The 22,977-nt window shown below is 43.6% G+C and overlaps 1 protein-coding gene across 10 annotated transcripts in view; it reads right to left on the bottom strand.

Moving 5' to 3' along the window:
- Positions 1–5,866: 5,866 nt before the first annotated feature.
- The window catches only part of STN1 (STN1 subunit of CST complex), a 42,730-nt gene continuing 25,619 nt past the window's right edge, over positions 5,867–22,977 (bottom strand). For 6 of the 10 annotated variants that reach the window (XM_010589007.3, XM_023546758.2, XM_064269350.1 and 3 more), the window contains 3 exons: positions 17,892–18,014; positions 14,022–14,094; positions 5,867–6,660 (listed from right to left, as the gene is read on the bottom strand). In XM_010589007.3, coding sequence (XP_010587309.1) covers positions 6,503–6,660; positions 14,022–14,094; positions 17,892–18,014 — 354 coding nt within the window. In that variant the 3' untranslated portion in view covers positions 5,867–6,502. The remainder of the gene's footprint in view (positions 6,661–14,021; positions 14,095–17,891; positions 18,015–22,977) is intronic. The other 4 variants (XM_023546756.2, XM_064269353.1, XM_023546755.2 and 1 more) reach the window with 3 other exon arrangements.

Genomic DNA, 22,977 nt, shown 5'->3' with positions numbered 1-22,977 from the left:
GAGGGTTGCCATGAGTTGGCATCCACTCGATGGCAATGGGTTGCCAATGCGTTCTTTTTAGTTTAACTGCTGTAACTTAATTGATGCAACTGCTCTTCTTGAAGTTTGATAGCATAATTCCTAAGATAATATTTTTTGAATACAGATTAACAGAATTTTTATTTCCACTTCATTGGATACCCTAGAATTAGACAGTATAAGTACTGTAGTTTGATTGAAATAAAAGGTCCACTATTACTTCAACCACCATTGAAATCTTACATGGAAGAGACCATTTCTGGATGCTATGAGCTGTTGGAGCCCTGCTGGCACAGTGGTTAAGAGCTATGGCTGCTAACCAAAATGTCAGCAGTTCGAGTCTACCAGCTGCTCCTTGGAAACCCTATGGGGCAGTTCTACTGTGTCCTATAGGGTCACTATGAGTCAGAACAGACTCGATGGCAATGGGTTTTATGAGCTGTTAGAAGAAATCTTTAAGAGCTGTTATTAAGAAAACCCAATAAAATTTGATTTTAAAAAAACAGTACCCCCCAAACAAAAACAATACCCCCAAACTTCATAATATTTTTATTAGTTAGCCCTAAATTCATAGATTAACTTAAGGGAGCTGTTGTTTTGCAATCATTTGTTTCTTATTTTGTAATTATTTTAACCTTTGTTATTTTGTTTAGGGTATTCTTTGCTGTTCAAATGTTTCTAAATTTTATGTAGTCAAAATAAAACTTTTCTCTTTACAGCAAAACAAATAAAGAATGAAAAAACAAAGCAAAAAAAAAAAAATCCACAAAGAACAAAAACCTAGAGTAGTGAGTGGCATTTCCCACCCTTCAGAACTCTACAGTATAAGGATCACGCTGTGAAAAGATGGTTGAAGTCTGGTTTAACGAGGTTTCATTAAAAAAAAAAAAAAATCTGACACATTATCACCAGTGATAGCAAAGATCACCAGTGCCAGTTTTCCTTGGTTTGTTCTGAATACATTATAAGGTCCTTCACCCACTGGAAGCAGGGCTGGATTACGGCATATGAGGGCCCTAAACACTGACAATCTGTGGTGCCCCCTCCTCTGCTCACTCATGCTTTTGAACAGGATTATGTGAGTTATAGATACACAGTATATTTATATGAGTCTGTGTGCGTCTTAGCTATCCATGACGTAGCTTCTTTTTAAATGCAACTATATTAACAATCGAACGCAAAAGTGGCGTATGCCATTTTAGTGGGATGAGGTGATCTGGATTATATGATTTTTAGTGGATGTGGGGTACTAAGATTTTTACTATATACCACATTTTCTACAAAAAGGATATTCCACATATTCTACAACAAAGAAAATGAGTCCTTGACCTCAGTCTTTGCTTTGGACAACTGGCGTCCCTGTTTTGTTGATGCTCTAGGCACCTGCTTACCTTGCTTATTAGGTAATCCATCCCTGACTGGAAGAGTTAAATTCTTGCAACAGGCCCCTATCCTGTCCCTGAAACCTTCTTGAGCATATGCAGAATATCTTAAAGCGAGGCTGGCATTTTACGTGAGTTAATTTTTTCCTGAGATGAACTATGAAGAATAAGACTATTCTGGAAAACAGACAACTGTGGGGGAGGCTGGCTGCTTTCCAAGAAAAAAACCCAGACCATTTCCAACAATAACTAGGAAAGAACGATGTGGCGAAATATCTGTACAAAAGGCTTTAGTCATCCAAATATATTTGTACACAGAACTGGAAACGCACAGACTCTCACCTCATTGAAACTCTTGATACTTCACAGACTCTCGACTTACTCAGAAGGCCCCTGACTGGGAAGCATCACTCAAAATAGCAAAGTTTGAACAAACTTCTCATATCTCACAGTATCCATGTGAAGATCCACCTACAGCTATGTGAATTATTTGAATCTACCATGAAATTGTGTATCTTGAGGTGTGAAGAATCTCTCTTTAGTATTGGTTAGTCTAATAACATTTTTTAGTCTTACATTTACAATGCTTCGCTCTTTCAATTACTACTTCCTGAGGGCCCATTACAGGCACTGTTCTGAACACTGGGATTACAACAGTGAAGATGATGTCGTTCCCCTCAGGAACTTATATCATTTGATTCTAATGCAAATCAAAACAAAACCCCATACAAAAATCAGGCACTGTTAATTCTCATTTTTACAAAGAAGAAACCTATGCTTTAAAGAGGATGAGTCATAACCCAGGTCAGTAAGTGGCAGTTTGGATCCTTTCAGGCCTTGGGATGCTTGGTCCAGTGATCTTCCCACCAAGAGAAGGCCCAAAGAAAAACAACTGAGCATTTTCAAATACGAAAAACCTAAAACAATAAAAAAAAATAAATAAATTCCTTCAGTACAAAGGTTACCCCTCCAAACATCTATTTAAAAATAAACAATGATTTAGACTGTTTTTAACTTGCATGGAAATTGGCTCACTCTAGGGTCCATGCAAGGAACCCTGGAGACAAAGTTGAACAGGCTGTTAACAGAAAAGAGGTAGCAGTCTGCTCCCATAAAGATTTACAGCCTTGGAAACCCTATGGGGCAGTTCTCCTCTACCCTACAGGGTCGCTCTGAGTTGGAATGGACTCTATGGCAAAGGGTTGGGATCCAGGCTAGATCGTTCTCAAAGCCTGGAGCAGGAAAGGCTCTCCTGAAAGCCCCGCAGCCCCGCTTTCTGCAGCTTTGGGGAAGGGGCAGTGGTGGCACAGAGGCAGCACAGGGCACCCATCCAGGTACATACCTGGCACCTGCCGGGACTCCTTTAAGTCCAGGTTATCTCTGACGTACAGAGTTTGGCAAAGGCTAGAAATACAGGATCGAAACACCACAAGAGGGAAGGGGTCTCCTGCTTTTCACACCGGCGAGATTCAGAAGCAGCCGGAGGCTGGGCTGTGGCTTCCAGGCAGCCCTGAAAGGCCCTGCATCACTCCCTTTGAGGGTCTGCATGGGAGCCCCAAAACGAGGATGCAAGGCGTTTAACTTGGGAAAAACTGACATGGCCACGAAACTGTTCCGGGTGAGCATCCAGAGCTTAGAAAGGGTAAACCCAGAGGTAAAGCACCAGTCAAACTTCGCATCACAGGGGTTGAGGAAAAAGGTGTTCATCACGTTAAGCACCCATGAATTTTTGGCCCTCCGCTGGAATTTCCTCTGCATGAAAGTACTAACTTCGAAACGACTAAACACTAACTTATTATCTTTGGAGGACATGTCCATTCAGGCGTACTCTGCAACCGTTTTAAAGGTTCAGGTGCATGCAGGAATGGGCGCCCTCTTCGCCCTAAACATGTTGGTGGCAGAGTGGGTGGCTCAGCCGTCGCCCCTTGCACCTTCCGTTTTTCCGGAATGAGACCGGGTAAAGATGCGAAAAAGGAAATGAGAGACGGGACCCAAACACGGCCGCTTCCGCCGATTCCGCGCAGGAGCAGTCGGGCGACGTCGCCTCTGGTGTTTAGACTTCCGGTCGGGCCAGAACCGTGCCCCACCGTCCTTTCCCCCTGCCCCGCCCATCCCACATCCCGTGGCTCCGCCCCCACGTCGCGGCTCCGCCCCAGCCGGCCTGCTCCTCTGCTGGCGACGCGGCTGCGCAGTGGGCACGCAGCGTGTTTCTGCGTGCACTACCCTGAGACACCGTACAGATGGCGGGCCCGTTCCCAAGGTCCTGGAAGCCAGCCCGGAAATGCCCACTGCCCAAATTACGCCCTTCCAAGTCACCTTTTCCTTTCCTCTTCCCTCTCTCCGGTGATAGGACCCTGAGACAGGGTCTTCAAGAGGTTGGTACAGGCTCGGGCTACTTTTATTTTGCTCGTGATACAGTAAACAAAACCATGCGAAAAGCATCCCCAGGCGTCATGGACACCGTGTTTATTTCCCGAGGTGTGAAGGATGGGAAGAGGACCGGCTGAGATGAAAGGGAGACGTGTCACAGACCCCAGAGGTCGGCCCAGTCAACTTTAGCCTCTTCTCATTAAGTTTTGGAAAGGAAAGGGGGGGGGGCGGCGACCATTCCTCGGAGACCACAATTTGCCTCCTATTTATAGGGTCGCTGTTTTTTTTCTTTTTTTTTTGTGAGTCGGAATCCTCTCGAGGAAACGGAGCATCACTTAAAAGGAAATGAACCCTGTTAAAGGGTCACATCAAGGAGCCCTGGTGGTGCAGGTCGTTAAGTACTTGGCTGCTAATTGAGAGGCTGGTAGTTGGAACCACTGTGAGAGAAAGACCTGGTGATCTGCTTCCAAAGGATTACAGCCAAGAGAACCCTATGGGGCATTTTTACTCTCTTACATGGGGTTGCTATGGGTTGGAATCAGATGAACAGCACCTGACAGCAACAAGGATCACCTCCAGAGGAGGGATAAAAGGAAAACCCACAATTGTCCTTAGGCTGAGAGAGTGGAGATGGGGCTGGCAGTGTGGAGACTTCCATCTGCCCTCACACCCAAACCATGGAAGGCAGAAACCCGAACAGATATGGGAGGCAGACAGCAGGCTTCTCCAGCTCAAGCCTGACATACTGTACTGGATCCGACTTCTTGACATACCGTATTGGATCCGACTTCTTGAGTGTACAAACCATGCCACTTCCACAGGGCAGAACAACTCTTCCAGGCCAGTGGATCTCAGCAGAGCCGCTTAGAGCATACTGCATCAGAGCAAATGCTGTGTTGGAAGGCTTAGGACCATAGTCTCTGGGGACAAAGTAGTAATTGGCATAAAACAGTTCACAGAGATAATGTTCTACATCCTAGATTGGTGAGTAGCATCTGGGGTCTTCAAAGCTTGAGAGCAGCCATCTAAGATACAACTATTGGTCTCCACTTGTATGGAGCAAAAGAAAATGAAGGTAATCAAAGGCTCAAAGAAGAAACTAGTCCATAGGACTAATAGCCGCATGAACCTTCTCTAACCTGAGACCAGAACTAGATGGTGCCCTACTACCACTACCGACCATTCTGACCAGGGACACGATAGAAGGTCCCGGATAGAATGGGAGAAAAACGTAGAACAAAACTCAAATTCCTAGAAAGGCCAGACTTACTGGACCCACGATATAAACGAGAGGAACCCCCAAGAATATCGCCCTAAGGTAACTTTTGAACTTGGATTTGAAATTATTTCTTTAGGTCACTTTTCAGCCAAATAATAGGTTGGCTTATGAAATAAAATCACCTGTGCGTAATGTGCTCCCTTAAACAACTACATGAGACCAAACTGTCACCATTTACCAAAAGCAAAGGTGAGAAGGCAAGGAGGGGAAGGGAAGCTAGATCAATGGAAACAGTACAGAATGAAAATAATAAGAATGCTAACACACTGTAGAAATTGTAACCAATGGCACAGAACAATTTGTATAAAATTTGTATAAATTGTTTAACAATTTAAGGGAAACCTAATTTGCTGTGTAAACTTTCATCTAAAACATATTATTTAAAAAAAAAAAAAGGAACAAATGTCATCCATGACTAGATGGCAGCAGACAATGGCAAACGTGCATTTTGTGAAATGATTGTAATTAAGTCCAGATCTTTCTCTGCACTTTATTTTTGCCGGCTGGATTTGTCATTTTGCTGTTAGAACAAGCCTATTACATACCTCAGACTGTTCTCCTTGACCTCATCACCCTGAGCAAAAGCATGGCTTCGTCACCTGTCTGGGCATATATTGAGTCTCTGTCGGCACATCCTGCATACTCAGTGACAACCCTGAATGTAACATCTACCAGCTCCCCAGGCTGACCGGCTCTGCCACCTTCAGGGGCATTAAGGGACAATGTATTTAGTCATACACATCTTTAAATGCAGGGAAGTGTACTGAGAAACATTTTGATTCAGAAGAAAATAAGGAAAATGAAAAACACAGAGACATGTTGTAGATCTTTTTATTCCCACCTCTGCCTGGGCTATAACACAGCACTAAACCAGGACTCAGGACGCGCCTGGTGGCTGGGGCCCACAGAAATGTGGCAAGGAACACGAATCCAGGGAGAATTGTTCCCCTAAACCTGGTTCTCAAGACATGGAGAGAGGCCCAAAGGAATGTTATCTGATAGTCTGAAGTTTTAAAAGTTTCGAACGGTGTGATCTGGCTTTCTGCTCCTCAGTTTCTGTAGGACGTGGGCCTTTACCCTTTACCCTTTACCCTGATACAGCCTCAAACTCCAAATATGCTGATTAAGCTGCTGACACTGTTTTCTCCCCCTTCTGCTCCATGAGTAATGCCAGTCCAGCTAGGTCAGTGGGGAGGGTTTTAATGTATCTTGGCTGAGATAAAAGCCATTCCATCCCAGGGACACAGCAGGTAGAAGGCAGTGTATAGCATTCATGCCAAGTCCCATTGCCCAATGACTACACATTACAGTTTATCATGAGGTAATTGCCTCCAGACACACAATCCCTGCGAGATGTCTAAAATCAGAGCCTGGGAGTGAAGGTCACCTCGTCTTCCTCCCCAGGCAGCTCCAGGCTGGCCAGCCGGCTCTGCCCTGGGCGGCTGCGTGCCTCTCAGAACGCCATGTAGTAGTGCTCCATGGTGCTGATGATGTCACTCCGGTCCTCCAGGAGCTCTAGCACCTGCTGCAGCACAGCTTCGCTCAGGCCCGGGCTGAGGCTCAGGCGAGCACAGGCCAAGATGTGCAGGAAGTGGCAGCCCCTCTCCACGTCTGCAGGAGAAGAAGCAGGTGGTTAGGCTCAGGCATGCCTGTCGGGCCCACTCTCTCTCCTCCCCCTCTAAGTGGAAGCATTATTAGCTCCTTGCTATTCAAAGTGTGGACCAAGGACAGCAGCAGCAGCATCACCCGGGAGCTTGTTTTAAATGCAGACTCTCAGGCCCTCCCCATGATCCCTGAATCAGAATGTGCATGTTAACAAGCTCCCAGATGATTCTTTTTTTTTTTTTTTATAATAACTTTTATTAAGCTTCAAGTGAACGTTTACAAATCCAATCAGTCTGTCACATATAAGTTTACATACATCTCACTCCCTACTCCCACTTACTCTCCCCGTCTTGAGTCAGCCCTTTCAGTCTCTCCTTTCTTGACAATTTTGCCGGCTTCCCTCTCTCTCTATCCTCCCATCCCCCCTCCAGACAAGAGTTGCCAACACAATCTCAAGTGTCCACCTGATATAATTAGCTCACTCTTCATCAGCATCTCTCTCCCACCCGCTGACCAGTCCCTTTCATTTCTGATGAGTTGTCTTCGGGGATGGTTCCTGTCCTGTGTCAACTGAAGGTCTGGGGAGCATGGCCGCCGGGATTCCTCCAGTCTCAGTCAGACCATTAAGTTTGGTCTTCTTATGAGAATTTGGGGTCTGCATCCCACTGATCTCCTGCTCCCTCAGGGGTCCTCTGCTGAGCTCCCTGTCAGGGCAGTCATCAATTGTGGCCGGGCACCAACTAGTTCTTCTGGTCTCAGGATGATGTAGGTCTCTGGATCATGCGGCCCTTTCTGTCTCTTGGGCTCTTAGTTGTCATGTGGGCTTGGTGTTCTTCATTTTTCTTTGCTCCAGGTGGGTTGAGACCAATTGCTGCATCTTAGATGGCTGCTTGTTAGCATTTAAGACCCCAGACGCCACATTTCAAAGTGGGATGCAGAATGATTTCATAATAGAATTATTTTGCCAATTGACTTAGAAGTCCCCACAAACCATGCTCCCCAGACCCCCGCGCTTGCTCCGCTGACCTTTGAAGCATTCATTTTATCCCGGAAACTTCTTTGCTTTTGGTCCAGTCCAATTGAGCTGACCTTCCATGTATTGAGTGTTGTCTTTCCCTTCACCTAAAGCAGTTCTTATCTACTGATTAATCAATAAAAAAAACCCTCTCCCACCCTCCCTCCCTCCCCGCCTCGTAACCACAAAAGTATGTGTTCTTCTCAGGTTTACTGTTTCTCAAGATCTTATAATAGTGGTCTTATACAATATTTGTCCTTTTGCCTCTGACTAATTTCGCTCAGCATAATGCCTTCCAGGTTCCTCCATGTTATGAAATGTTTCAGAGACTCGTCACTGTTCTTTATCGATGCGTAGTATTCCATTGTGTCCCAGATGATTCTTGTGCACACTGAAGCTGAGACACACCAGCCTAGATTTTCAGCAAAAATAAAACAAATAGGCCTGTTCCTGGTGCCACAGTCACTGCCCAGGGTTCAGATCTTTGACTTCCAATATCAATGCTTTTCTATCCACTGGGACTTTAGCCCTCGATCACCTTTCTCTCTAATGCAGTTGCATGTATGTGAGTGCATCTATGCAGTGCTGACCCCCAGCTTCCCTGGTGGGAGGATCCACAGCAGAGCAGGGTGACAGTGGCTCCATCATCTTTTCTCTAAGTCCTGATGTGATGGGGCCGCCACAGAGACAAAGGGATCCCTGCCTTTGGCCTGTTCTCACTCCTCTGATTGGGCTAAGAAGTCCTGCCTGTGATGGCTGGGTTCTAAAAACCTCTTACCCTCTGCCCAACACTAAGGCCATGTAGTTTACGGTGATACAAATTCAGGGTTTAGTAACTTTTTCCTAGTGGATATCAGTGATTTAGGCAGTAATATTTACTGAGGGTTGTGATCATTAGTGAGCCATGAAATCAGTTTAATGGGTTTTGGTTTGCCTTTTTTTTTTCTTCTTACTAAACAGACTAAAACAGAAAAAAAAATGAATATATTGCATTAAATTTAGAAAAAGCATTATATTTTGACACTTTTTTTCAAGTATATACATGCATTATTACTTGTGGGATATCATTATTAATTTATGGGGTCACGATGTAAAATGTATTTTTAACTCTGAGTAAAAGTCAAACCTAATTCCTAAATAGACACCCTCCAAGTCTCCACACTTTTAGGCACCGTGGCAGGGCCAGGCTTGGGCTCTCACCGTTGCATACCCAGCACCTTGCCCACAAAAGCTGCTCAAGACAGTCACATAATGTTATTTTCAGATGGTTGGAGGTATTGTGTTGGGCAAAGCATAGTTTGCCATTCAGCGGACCTTTGTGGCCTTGGACAAGTCATACTATCCCCGAACCTCAGTTTTCTCATGTGTGGGAGGGTGGTCTAGAAGGCACCATCTCTGAGATCCCTTCCAGCTCTAAGGTTCACAGACAGTGATCTTGTCTAACAAGATCTGCTAAATTCTGAGCTTTAGTGGCTATGTCAACTCATTCCTTCAGACTGAGGTTACTGTTGGAAAACTTGCCACCACCACTGGTCTCCACATTTACAGGCTTTTTCTTCAACATTCCTTCAATAAAGATTTAGTGAACACCTACTCTGTGAGAAGAGCTGAGCGAGGGGAGGCAACAGAGAGCAGTAGGTAGAGCCCAACCTGAATTTAAGTCCTGACTCTGCTGCAGGTAAATTGCTACGCTTTTCTCTGTTTCCTCATCTGCAAGATGGGAATAAAACCACCTACTTCACAGGGTGGTTGTGTGGATGAAATGAAACCCTGGTATGTGCTTCTTATGTGGTGGAATTAAAGCAATTATACCATAATATCCATAACCTAACAAGTCACACATAAGATAGTCACTGCTCTAAAGAAGCTTCAACTCTCTGGAGAAAAAAGACACACAGAGAGGAAAAGCTAAACCAAGGGATGGCAGCGAGTGGTTGGTGACGGAGGGTGAATAAGGACTGATTCCAACCAAGTGGGGTCCTACACAGCACAGAAGGGAACGCCAGGACTTTCAGTGCCTCTGCTTCTCCATACCTCAGTGCTTACAAGGCCTGGTGGTTCAGGTTCAGGACTCGAGACAACTGACAGGCATGTGTGGGCCCCAGGGAGTGATGCTACCTGTCCCACTGGCCTTAAACTATTTCTTTGGAAAGGCCATTCTGCTGTCTGAGGGTTGTCTGGTGAGGCTGTTCAGTAGAGTGACCTTCCAGTCACATGGGGAACATGAACTTAGACCATTTGTTAAATATGAGAACAGATTCCAAAATAGGAAAGGTTGTAAAAAGGATTCCAAATAGGAAAAGTCAAGCTCCTAGCTATAAGCACGGATATCGTTCAGCTCTCTATGGGACAAACCCACAATTCTAAGACTGACTCTTCTGAAGGTGTTTGGTCAGACAGACATGGTTATTTTAAAATGAATCTCAAAAGCAATGACAACTGTGCCTTATATTTTCAAATATTTTTACATATAGTCTCATCTGATAATGTAGCTTCTCCCAAACTCAAATATAGCTGGTGATGTTCAAGATAAACTTTGGGATACAACCTACTAACTATGAAAGGTTAGGTAAATGCTTAATGGTATTTTAAAAGGATTATGATAATTCAATAAACATCATTCCAATATGAGTGGAGTCATTTGATATTCTGTTTCCATAGAAAGCAGTTGTAGTATCTGAGACACGAATGAATCTTTTTGAAAAGCTAATAGTTAAGGTTATCATCTACAGAAAAGGTGCCATTTCAGAAGTCATCAAATGCCAGTTTTCTCAGGTGTGAAACAGAGAATGTCCCTATTTTTATGAGATAGAAGCTGAAGTTCTTAGTGGCTCTAGGTGAAGGGTAAAAGGGTATTTCCTAGTCTTTCAACTTTTCTGTAGGTGGGAACAATTTCAGAATAAAAAGTTGGAGGTAAAGACATCTTCAATGTGCAATTTCTTTCTTTTTGGATAATGTGCCATTGTCATCCCCCACACCTAGAGCCAAAATTCAGATCTTTAACTTTAGCCCAATAAGAATAGACTAAAATCCACACATAGATTCCACCTAAAACTGCTTCCTTCCAGATCAATATTAAACCAAACAGACTGAGCCTCTGGGTCTCCATGCTAGAGAGCTAAGGGGTACCACTTGCGCCATTAGGACAGAAAACTTTATACTTAGCCTCTTTACAGCCCGAGCCATATGCTGAGCACCCATCTAACAGTTTTATAAACACCAACTCACTTAATTGTCATAACAATCTGTGATGTAGGTACTATTATTAACCCCATTTTGCATATGAAGAAACTGAGGCACAGACTTATCCAAGGTCCCACCGCTAAAAGTGGTCAGAATGGGATTCAAAGCCAGGCAGAGTGGCTCCAGAGGCCTGCTCTTCACAACTATGCCACGCTGCTCTTCTCTACACAAACCCGGCATCAATACTTTAGGAACTTAAAACAGTCCTTTCATATTTGTAGGTTTAGCCTTTGCTGAGACTGATCAATGTCAAAAGATTTCAAGTCATTCAACTGCTCATCCAGGCAAGGAAAAACCCATGCTATATTGTATGGAAGTTTAGAAATGAACTAGAGGCCAAGCAGAAAATGGTTAGATAAGTGGCCAAATATCTCTCTACATATATAATGGAATACTGTGCAGCTACTGCAAAGACTTCTATACATACTGGTAGTGCAAACAGTAAACCCACTTGGGTGCTAACCAAAAGGATAAAAGTTCAGGTCCACCCAGAGGGTCCCTGGAAGAAAGGCCTGGTGATCTACTTCTGAAAAAGCAGCCACTGGAAACTCTATGGAGCACAGTTCTACTCTGACAGACATGGAGTCTCCATGAGTCGGAGCCAACTTGACAGCAACTCTCGGTGGTTACCAAATAACCTCTAGAAGCCAATATTAGATTAAAAATTATAAGGTGTGGAACTGTATGCTAACTTTCACTGGGGTTTTTAAAAAAGGAAAATCAATACAAGTATACTTGTAGGTACATATACCTCTAGAAGGATATCCAAGAAACTAGTGCTCATCACTGCCTTTGAGAAGGGGAACTTAAAGCCCGGGGGGTCAGTGTTGGGAAGAAGTTTGACATTTCTGTGCGTACTTTGGCACTGTTTGACTTTTTATTGTGTACCTATATTATTATTCAAAACAAGTTTTCTAATGCCATAGATGTTGCCTATGAAAAGAAATGGTAGCGGCAGATTCTAATAGAGTCACCAGAAAGCATTTTTTGCAGGCATTCTCAGTAAATCCTACTCCAAATCAGCTTCTGAGAGTTTATAACCTCCAGGTGGCTGGCTCGTGGCTTTCAGAGGCAGCTCCCACTGATGCACAAAGGGGCAGGGCCTGTTCACTCTGACACACACTCCCCCGAGCAGGAGCTGGCCCGGGCATTCATTAGATGTGGACATAAAACCTGCCACTTTCATGGTCCCTCAGGTCACACAAGCTGCTGGTTCCCCTAAGAAATGAGGTGTGAATTCTGTTCATTTGCCTCACCAGGCCCTAGGCTCATGTCCATCAATTCTGTTCTTAATCCAAAGAATCCAACCCAGGGGCCTGGTCACCAATATTATCTCAAGAACTGCCTCTCATCCCGTCTTGGCTGAGGAATCTCCCATTTCACTGCTGTTAAATGCACCTTAAATTGTGGTAGATGCCCATATGAACCACGGCCTCTTCCATCTAACCTGAGACTAGAAGAACTAGATGGTGCCCAGCTACCACTACCGACCGTTATGACCAGGGGCACAACAGATGGTTCCAAACAGAATGGGAGAAAAACGTAGAACAAAACTCAAATTCCTAAAAAAGACCAGACTTACTGGATGGATAGAGGGGAACCCCCAAGACTATCGCCCTAACATACTCTTTTAACTTGGAACTGAAGCCACTCCTGTAGGTCTCCTTTCAGCCAAATAATAGATGGGCTTATAAAATAAATAATATCACCCATGAGGTATGTGCTCCCTTAAACAATCAACTATATGAGACCAAACAGTCAAGATTTACCCAAAAGCAAAGATGAGAAGGCAAGGAAGAGCAAGAAGGCTAGATCAATGGAAAAAGAATAAACACAAAAGAAATAATGGAATGCTGACACATTGCTACATTGTTTAAATTGTAACCAATGTCACGGAACAATCTGTATAAAAATTGTTAAACAGGAACCCAATTTGCTGTGGAACTTTCACCTAAAACACAATAAAATATTAAAAAAAAAAATTGTGGTAGATGGTCTTTCCCTAAAGTGTATTTATTCTTATTGATTTGAATGTGCCAAAGGACAGCCAGAAATCCTTGCACTGGAATAACAGATTGCTTCAAGTTTATTTTGAGACCTGTTGTCATACCACCCTGGGATCTGACCTCATTGGTTCTGAAAGGCTAAGTAGGGCTGCGTACCACAAATGCCAGGGCTAGTGACCTGGCCCCGCTCTACTTGCTGACAAAGCCTGGACTAAGCCCAGGCCCCAGGGACAAGTGGGCTGAAAGGACCGGAGGTGGACTTCTCTGGAGAGAAACAAAGCAGGGTCAGGAGACCTGCAGTCATTCACAACCCTTTCCACTTGCTTCTAGCATCATTTGTTGACACAGGTCAGCATTCATTACTAGCCTATGCTTGCAAAAGATAGTGTTTGAAAAGTCACCTTTATGCCTGACCAGTTTACACAAGTATTCAAAGATAGAAATAATGCTTGCTCCTCTTTCTAACTACTGTGAAAATGGTAATGTTTCTGTCACACTATCTACAGTTTGAGTTTCTAACCACTAGGGGCTGACATAACTCCATGAAAACTGCTTATCATCAGTGTCCAAGATGGCTGAATTAAACTGTTCACAAACTCCAAAGACTAGAACCATTCCTCCCAACACTGAAGGGCCTTTATTTTAGAAGAGAGGGAAATGTCAGCTTTGGAATCAAAGACAACGAGCAAGAGTGAACCGGAAATAGCACAAATCAGACAGAATGTGAGAACCAGAAGGACATCAAAAAGTTCTAGCCTAGTGGCTTATCACACTGTATCAGAATCACCTAGGAAGCTCATCTGTCTAGACCCCACCCACCCCTACTGAATCAGAATCCCCAGGGGTAGGACCTGAGGACCTGTATGTTTAAAAAGCTCCAAGGTTGAATCTTATTTGGAGCCAAGGTCAGAATGACTGGTGCTAGCTCAACACTCATCACAGAGAGGAGGAAACTGAGGCTCAGAGAGGGCAGGTACCTTGACCAATCACCCCCACCCCAAGTCATTATGGGAAAAAGCCCCAGGTCTCCAGCTCTCCATCCACTTAGAGAGACCGCCCCCTGACAGTGCACCAGGGCGTCACACATATGTTACACCACTCACGATTTGGTTTCTGGCAATCTTTTTGAATGATATGGTGGATCTTTCTGTGCAGTTCTTTGTCTTCTCTGGTTACCTGAATAGGAAAAACAGTTCCGAGGGAAAGTGTTCTTAAGTAACAGACATTGTGTCATCCGGACTCCCAAATTAACATTTAGGATAGTTTGTGAAGATTTCATGATAATGATCATCCTTCCCATACCAAAAATGCAGTTTTCAATACTTGGCATATTGTCAAACCAGTGCTGTCTGTCCCTAAGCAGCTCACTGCTCTGTAGTCGGCCCAGAGGCAAAGGAACACCTCTGGAGAAGCCAGTTCACTGGGGCTATGATGTAAAGAACTGGAATTCTGTACTTTTAAAGGAACAACCTTCTCAAATGTTCATAACACATTCATCAAAATTTTCTTATTTGTTGGTTAGATAGATAGACAGGCAGGCAGACAGACAGACAGATAGATTTTTGAGGGAGGCACAATGATCAAAATCTTGATATCCACCCTGGAGGACTCCTTCCTCTGGTCCCTGACACCTGTCTTGTATCTCATTATGCTTCTTCCCTCTCCCAAACACAATAAAAAGGAAAAAAGGGTAAGGAAAAGCTAGCAAGGGAGTAAACAGCCTATCCACTGAAACACTTTTCTGTTCTCTAAAGCAACAGAACCTAGTTCCTTTCTCAAACAGCTCAGCAAGCCAGCGGGTTTCACCTTCACATTCAGTGGTAAATCTAGTAATAAAAAAAGAATAATAAAATAATAAAAAAAATAAAAAAGAGTAATAAAAAAAGAAAGAAAGGGAGGGAGAGAGGGAGGAAGAAAGAAGTATGCAAACAAACACAGCTGTAAGTTTCCACAAAGAGAGAGCCCACGAATTCTTGTCTGACCAGACTTATAGAATGGCGATGCTGATAACGCCTGCCTTCTCTCAACTCACGAGGTTATTATGGTGAAGATCAAACAAGGTAAGGTGTGTGAGAGCTGCTGAGAGCTGGAAAGCATTGTACAAATAGAAGTACTGACATTATTTGATAACAATTTCCCTGAGGCAGAGCCTCAGGAGAAAGGAAACCTAAAAAGCCAGCCAATGAGGTAGAAGCGGAAAAGTGAACTCAGAGAAGGGGCCAGTGACTTCTGGGGAAAGAACTATTATGGCTAGATCACCCCATTCCAACTCATAATGATTCACAGGAGGAAGTGGCCCAGCCCTGCCACACCTTGGCCCTGGCCTCCCGCCTGCGGCCCTGCTCCTCCTCCTCAGGAAGAGTTCCCCTCTACAGACTAGGAGGCAGGCTGCCCAGAAGCTACAGGGAATGTGCGCCCCAGAGCGGAGTACGTGGTGGGCTGCCCAGGGGGAGCTTCTGCCACCTCACAGGAGGCAACTGACTCCTACCAGGCCTGCCCCATCTTGGAAGGAGAGGAACTGCACTCACCCCTTTCACAGATCGGAATGACCACTTTCAAAATGTATTCAAATAGTATTTGAACTCTAATTTTTAAGAACTCCCTAAACTTGGGAATCACTCAGGCAAATCTACACCAGGAAAATGTCCTGGTAAGGAAGGCTTCCCCTCAGGAATCATCCCTAAGTGGTGTGACTTCTGGGATGCCTCAGAGCTCTGATCTGTCTCTAGGAGAATCACATTTAACCACCACCAACATGAGTGGTCACAAACAGGCCAGTTTTCAGCCTGGTTCCTCCAATACTAAAGGTATGTAGTGAGACAGCAGTGGGTTTAGTTTCTTTAGTGAGAAGTGAAGGGCCCTGGTGATGCAGTGGTTAAGCGCTCAGCTGCTCACTGAAAGGTCAGCAGTTTGACCCACCAGCTGCTGTGAGGGAGAAAGATGTGGCGGCCTACTTCCATAAAGATTTACAGCCTTCAAAACCCTGTGGGGACAGTCTTACAGGGTCACTATGAGTTGGAATCGACTTGACAGTAACGAGTTTGGTTTTCTAGTATTTTTAGCGAGAGGCGATGAGTCCCTGGGTGGTGCCAATGATTAATGCACTCACTGCTAACTGAAAGGCTGGAAGTTTGAGTCTACCCAGAGATGCCTTGGAAGAAAGACCTGGCGATCTACTTCAGAAAAATCAGTCACTGAAAACTTTATGGAGCATCAACTGGTCTCAACCCACCTGGAGCAAAGGAGAACAAAGAACACCAAAGACATATAGTAAAGATGAGCCCTAGAGACAAAAAAAAAAAAAAAAAAAAACCAGAGGGTCACATAAACCAGAGGCTACATCAGCCAGAGACCGGAAGAACTAGATGGTGCCTGGCTAACACTGCCCTGACAGGGAACACAAAAGAGAATCCCTGATGGAGAAGAACAGTGGGATGCAGATCTCAAATTCTCGTAAAAAGACCAGACTTAATGGTCTGACTGAGACTAGAGGGACCCTGGAGGTTATGGTCCCTGGGCCCTTTGTTAGCCTGACACTGGACCTATTCCTGAAGCCAACTCCCAGACAGGGACTGGACTGGACTATAAGATAGAAAATAACACTGGTGAGGAGTGAGCTTCTTGGCTTAAGTAGACACATGAGACTATATGGGCAACTCCTGTCTGGAGGCGAGATGAGAAGGCAGAGGGGGACTGAAGCTGGCTGAATGGACACGGGGAATACAGGGTGGAGAGGAGGAATGTGCTGTCTCTTTAGTGGGAGAGCAACTAGGAGTACATAGCAAGGTGTGTATAACTTTTTGTATGAGACTGACTTGTACACTTTCACTTAAAGCACAATAAATAAAAAGAAAGAAAACTCTATGGAGCACAGTTCTACTCTGACACACATGGGGTTGCCATGAGTTGGAATCAACTCTCCGGCAACGGGTTTAGTGAGAAGTGAATTTTTACCTCTACAAGGTAAACAAGCATTGGTACTCCTGGCGGGAATGTCAACTGGAACAGCCTTTTGGAAGGCCAATCAGCCTATGTCAGCCAGAAGCTTAACTGTACACACCCTTTGATCCAGCAATTCCCCCTTTCTTCTTACAGAAATATTTACATAAGCTCACAAAGATAGTTGTGCCAAAACAACAAAAGCATCAGTATTTATGACAGCAAAAAGTTGGAAACCACCTAAATGTCTATCAAAATAGGAATGGTTAAAAACGTATGGCAAGTATCAAGAAACTGGAATACCAGGTAAATGTTTAAAAAAAAAAAGGAGGTATAAGTACCAACACGTAAAGATGCCTAAGATGTGAAATTATGGTACTGAAATGTTGCTGACCATGACTTAGAGCCGTGGTTCTCAACTATCCCAGGGGGCATTTGTCAATGTCTGGAAACATTTTTGGTTGTCACAACTGGAAAATGCTACTGCCAACTAGTAGGCGAAGGTCAGGGATGTTGCTAAACATCCTACAAGGCACAGGGCAGTCCCCCACAACAGAGTCTTCAGGCCCAAACTGCCAATAGCTTGAGGTTGAGAAATCTTGAAGTAGAGTAGGGTCCTCTTTTTTGTAAAACAAAAGAGCTACTAGAACATATATTTGTATATGTGCATTTGTAAATACCTGCAGAGAGAAATCTTTAGAAGGATATACCGTCAAAAGTGGCACTTCAGGAGAGGTAAGAGTAGCTTTCACTCTTACTTTATATACTTCCTTAATATTGTTTTTTTTAAAAAACAATAAAACTAAACCAAACCCATTTTCCATCAAGTCAATTCCAGCTCACAGCAACATTACAGAACAAAGTAGAAATGCCCCACAGGGTTTCCAAGGAATAGCTGGTAGATTTGAACTGCTGACCTTTTGGTTAGAAGCTGAGCTCCTAACCACTGTGCCACCATAGACATTTTTAAATAATATATTTGTGATTGGAGCTATGAAGACAAAAAAAAAAGAAATAAGTTGCAGGTCTCTTACATGGTATAGATTATCAAAACCACCTTCTTTCTGGAAAACGAGTCCCTTTTCCTGAAGCAGCTGTATAGCGTTCTTAAATATACTATGAATTGCCTGGGAAGCTGTATCATTCTTAAAATCCACCTGTTGAAGAGGGGAAAAAAAATTAAAAAAAAGAGAAGGAAGTAAGGCTAACAGTTCTAATTTACAGAATCTGAGAGCAACCTCCTAGACTAACTGGTTTGGGAATTTGCCTGATAGACCTTTTCATCCGCTAAGTCAAAAAAATCCAGGTATGCTCAGGCCTAGCAAGGATGGTATTTAAGGAAGACAAAAGTTTGCTCTGGCAGAGTCATACTTGATAACCGTTCCACAACTTAGTTGTGATTTTCTTGTCTAATTCTATGATATGCAGTATAAAACCGAAAAGCTACTTTCACTGGTGTACAATCTTTTATTTAGTTTTTAATACAGACCCAAACATTGAGGTTGTTGGTGATTCAATGATGGAATTCTTGCCTTCCGTGTGGGAAACCTGGGTTTGATTCCTGGCCAGTGCATGTCATGGTCTGTCAGTGGAGGCTTGTGTGTTGCTATGATGCTGAACAGGTTTTAGCAGAGCTTCCAGACTAAGACAGACTAGGAAGAAAGGCCTAGAGATCCACTTCTGAAAATCGGAAATGAAAATTTTATGGATCACAGTGGTCCGATCTGCACCTGATCATGGGGATGACACAGGACTGGCCAGTGTTCTGTTGTGCACGGGGACACCATGAGTTGGGGGCTGGCTCAATGGCAGCTATATATATATAGTATCTCCTTTCTTCACTGAAATTGTGGCTATATACAATCTCTTCCTAAGGACTTCAGAGAATTTTACACACGTTGAAATAATCTGGGAGTCTAGTGTGTCATCAGTGTCAAATCTTTTTTTAAATGGAGAATGATGGAGGCAAACAACTGTAAAGAAACCTATCCAGGGTGGATCCCTGAAGCTGATGGTGGAAAGAAGTCCTGGAGTGAGGCAAAGAACACTACACAAAAGGAGCCTCTATTGCAATCAGTTTTCTATCTTCCCATTTTCAGTGTTGCTTCTCTTCTCTAAGAGGTGGGTTTGCTCAAAGAGGTACCAGGTCATCCTATTTCTTATTCCCAACGTGGCCTTCACAGGACATATGAAGGAGACTAAGTTATTAGCTATGTACTGCATGGTTAACTCAACTGTGATCTTCTGGGCAGACACTTTATTTTCATCTTGGTCACCTTCTCCCGGTCACGTGGGGGGCAACCAACAAAGATTTCTGAAATGAATGCAAATACTTCATTAGAAATACTGTATTCTTCTTGTTATTTCATTGGGTATTTTCAGTTCATTCTCAAAACAAAGAAAACGATGACAAAATGATTGTCCTGTAAGATGTAGATCCATTTTTAATGTGAAAGAAATTTGTCAAGATGTCATAAAGAACGGAGCTCCAAAGAAATGTGGCAAAGTATCCAAAAAAGTGTTTGAAGGCAAAGTCCTATCTGTCATGAAAAGCAATTAAGGCTACCTGGAGAAGCACCCATGTTGCTGTTAGGTGCTTGCGAGTTGATTCCAACTCACAGCGTCCCTATGTACAAAAGAACAAAACACTGCCCAGTCCTGCACCATCTTCATCATTATTGTTATCCTTGAGCCCATTGTTGCAGCCACTGCGGCAATCTATCTTGATGAGGGTTATCCTCCTTTTTGCTGACCCTCTACTTTACCAAGCATGATATCCTTCTCCAGGGACTGATCCCTCCTGACAACACGTCCAAAGTATGTGAGACGCAGTCTCGCCATTCTCACTCCTAAGGCGCATTCTGGTTGTCCTTTTTCCAAGACTGATTTGTTCCTTCTTTTGGAAGTCCATGGTATACTCAATATCCTTCTCCAACATCACACTTCAAAGGCATCAATTCTTCTTTGGTCTTCCTTATTCATTGTCCAGCTTTTACATGCACGAGGCAATGGAAAACACCATGGCTTGGATCAGGAACGCCTGAGTCTTCAAGGTGACATCTTTGCTTTTCAACACTTTAAACAGGTCTTCTGTTTGGGGGAAGCACCCACAGGTGCTGAAAAAGAGTGTGGGTGAGATGTGCTGATGACATTTTCTCAAAGGAGTAGGGAGAGGAAAGAACTCCTCCCCAACAGTCTCAAGTGTTGACAATTCTATTCCTAAATAAACACTCTTTCTAGAAGAGGTCTCCCAAACAGGCATTTTATTAATGTAATAGATCCTGGTGATGTTGCACAAACATGCTCCCTGGCCTGAAGATGACAGTCTAACACTCTTAATTAATTAATTGTCTATGTTTTTCCTTAACAGGACAAGCTGGAGAATCTGATCGTTAGAGCATCAGGACTTAAAAGTTGGCAAACACTCCAGGTTATGATAGCACTAATTCTCTGTAGGGAGTATAAGGCTGAGAAATATTCGATGACTCCCACAGGCAGAAAAGCTATGTGGGTGTGTTTAGAATAAACGCCTCACCTAGTAATCTTTAGCCACACATCTTTTGATTCAAGGGGGGCTTAAGGCAAAGCTATTTTTCATTTTACACGTGAGTGTTCTTACTTAGGGGAAGCACAATCAACCCAATACAGACTCCTTAACAAACCTTATAACAACTACTTAATCTTCATCATTCTGAGAAGGTTTGCTATCTGAACTCAATTTCACATAGGAATCCTAACGGTTGAGTTTATTACATCTCTCACTGAGATAGGAATACTGCAAACTAACCAGCAGTGATTGTCAAGCAATTATTATTGTCGTCAGCTGCCGTTGAGTTGGGCCCAACTCACAGCAACCCCACGCCCAACAGAACAAAATGTTGCCCAGTCTTCCTCCATCCCCGGGATCAGTTGCAGACAAGACCATTGTGATCCATAAGATTTTCACTGGCATATTTTCAGAAGCAGATCACCAGGACTTTCTTTCTAGTTTGTCTCAGTCTGGAAGCCCCACTGAAACCTGTTCAGTATCACAGCAACACACAAGCCTCCACTGCCGAATGGGTAGTGGCTGTGCATGAGGTGTACTGGCCAGGAATTGAACCCAGGTCTCCCACATGGAAGGCAAGAATTCTACCACTGAACCAACAATGCCTCATACACAATTATTACTATCATTAAAAATGATCCTTGTTGGACTGGACAATGGGATAGAAAAAGATGCTCGTAAAGAATGAGCTTCTTGGATCAAGTAGACACTTGAAACTATGTTGGCATCTCCTATTTGGAGGAGAGATGAGAGGGCAGAGGGGGTTAGAAGCTGGCAGAATGGACATGAAAAGGGCGAGTAGAGAGACGGAGCGGGCTGTCTCACTAGGGGGAGAGCAATCAGGAGTATGTAGCAAGGTGTATATAAATTTTTGTATGAGTGACTGACTTGATTTGTAAACTTCCACTTAAAGCAGAATAAAAATTAAAAAAAAAAAAAAATGATCCTTGGTTATCCCCAGACCATATGAAAAGGCTGGTTCCTCCTCCCAGATTTCAAAAAGACCAAGTAGCAAGAAGGGAGCGCTCTAGGGCTGGGAGATTAAAAGCAGAGTTTGAACTGTGAACAGGGAGGGCTCGACAGAAAAAGTTCTCTGTAAATATAAACAATATGTGAAGATTCCTTTCCAAAAACATTTGCCTCAGCTGACCTCGGACATATTTCCCTGGCCTGGTTATAAAGACTGCAGTCTCAAGGGTAAAACCTCCAATCTTCTCTGCTAAGCAGTAGCTTTTCCTGGACTAAAACGGGATTTGTGTCCTTGCCTTTTTCTACAGAGCAACGACAGAGTCCTCTGACTCAGGAAACTGAAATTGCTCACAGGTAAATGCAGCTACAGGCTGAACCTGCTGAGCCTGACTAAGCCTCTCCTATCTTAGGTCAGGAACTGGGTGGATCTCTGAAGTATATATAGTCTTCATTCCCAAACAAACTCAACATCCACCCAGCTGTCACAGAAACAATGGCTTTGCAAGTTCTGCTTATCACATTTCTGGATTTGCTAAGACAGGCCAAGGTGGGAAAAAAAGAAAGGAGGTTGTTAACATTCAAGCTCATTCTCCGCCTACCTATAGACTATAACACCATCACCATTATTTCTTGTTATGCTTTCATCTGTCTGACAACAGAAAACGCCAGAGGATCTAGGGTTTCATCATCACTGCAAAGCTGTAGGGCTCCATTAAACACAATTTAATTTCATGATAGTGACCTCCCCAACCAGAACAACGTGAGGGAATAATTCATAATTGATTGGGAAGTAGTTTCCAAAGACAAAACACAGTGCCAAATTAATTTCTTTTTAAACATAGCTTCTGCCCTAAGCATTTTAAAAGAGATATCATATACCACACCAAAAGCTGCCCATGGATTATTTTGAACGGAAGAGACATTTGGTCCTCCAAGAGTCATAAGTCTCTACTTAATTACACATATCACGGTAGAAAGAGTTGGCTTCACAGGAAGAATGTTGTCTTCACCAAGCTTTCGTTTCCTTCCAAACATGCCAATGGAGTCATCAGAAGCCCTGGGAGGTCAATTTGACAGTGAGCCTCCTCTAAATGATTAAATGTGGAGAAGGTCAAACATGCTGTCAATGGACAGCTGGAGGGCTGCAACTGTATAAAAGCAGCCCTGGAGAGAATAAAGTGCCCAATCGTGACCCTCTGCCTCGGCTGTTTCCTGAAATGCTATCCCTCATCTCTGTGTATGAAATCCTGGGTCACTGAGCACACAGCTTGCCAGGAAGAGGTAATGAAGTGTGCTCACGAAACCGAGAAGCAGTAACAATGCCTAGGAGGTTGGAATGGTGATTCAATATCTGTTCCACGAGAATCATGATGAACAACTTGCGTGACCTGTCAAGGGTATACACAGAAGCCCTGCTGGTAATGGCAAAAGACTGGAAAAATCTAAACAGTCCAGTAACGGTTAGACTGGTTAAATAAAGTATGGTACATGTGAACAAAATATTATTATATACTGGTGAATCTATATGTCTGCTATGAATGGATTGGTAAGATATAGTGTTCAGTGAGAAGCTAGGCACAGATTAGCGTTTAGCATGCTATCAT

This window comes from Loxodonta africana, chromosome 16, assembly GCF_030014295.1.
Source record: "Loxodonta africana isolate mLoxAfr1 chromosome 16, mLoxAfr1.hap2, whole genome shotgun sequence".
In the NCBI taxonomy this organism is placed as follows: Eukaryota; Metazoa; Chordata; class Mammalia; order Proboscidea; family Elephantidae; genus Loxodonta; species Loxodonta africana.
Note: the sequence above shows the minus strand (reverse complement) of the source record. Positions and strands in the feature narration are given on the sequence as shown.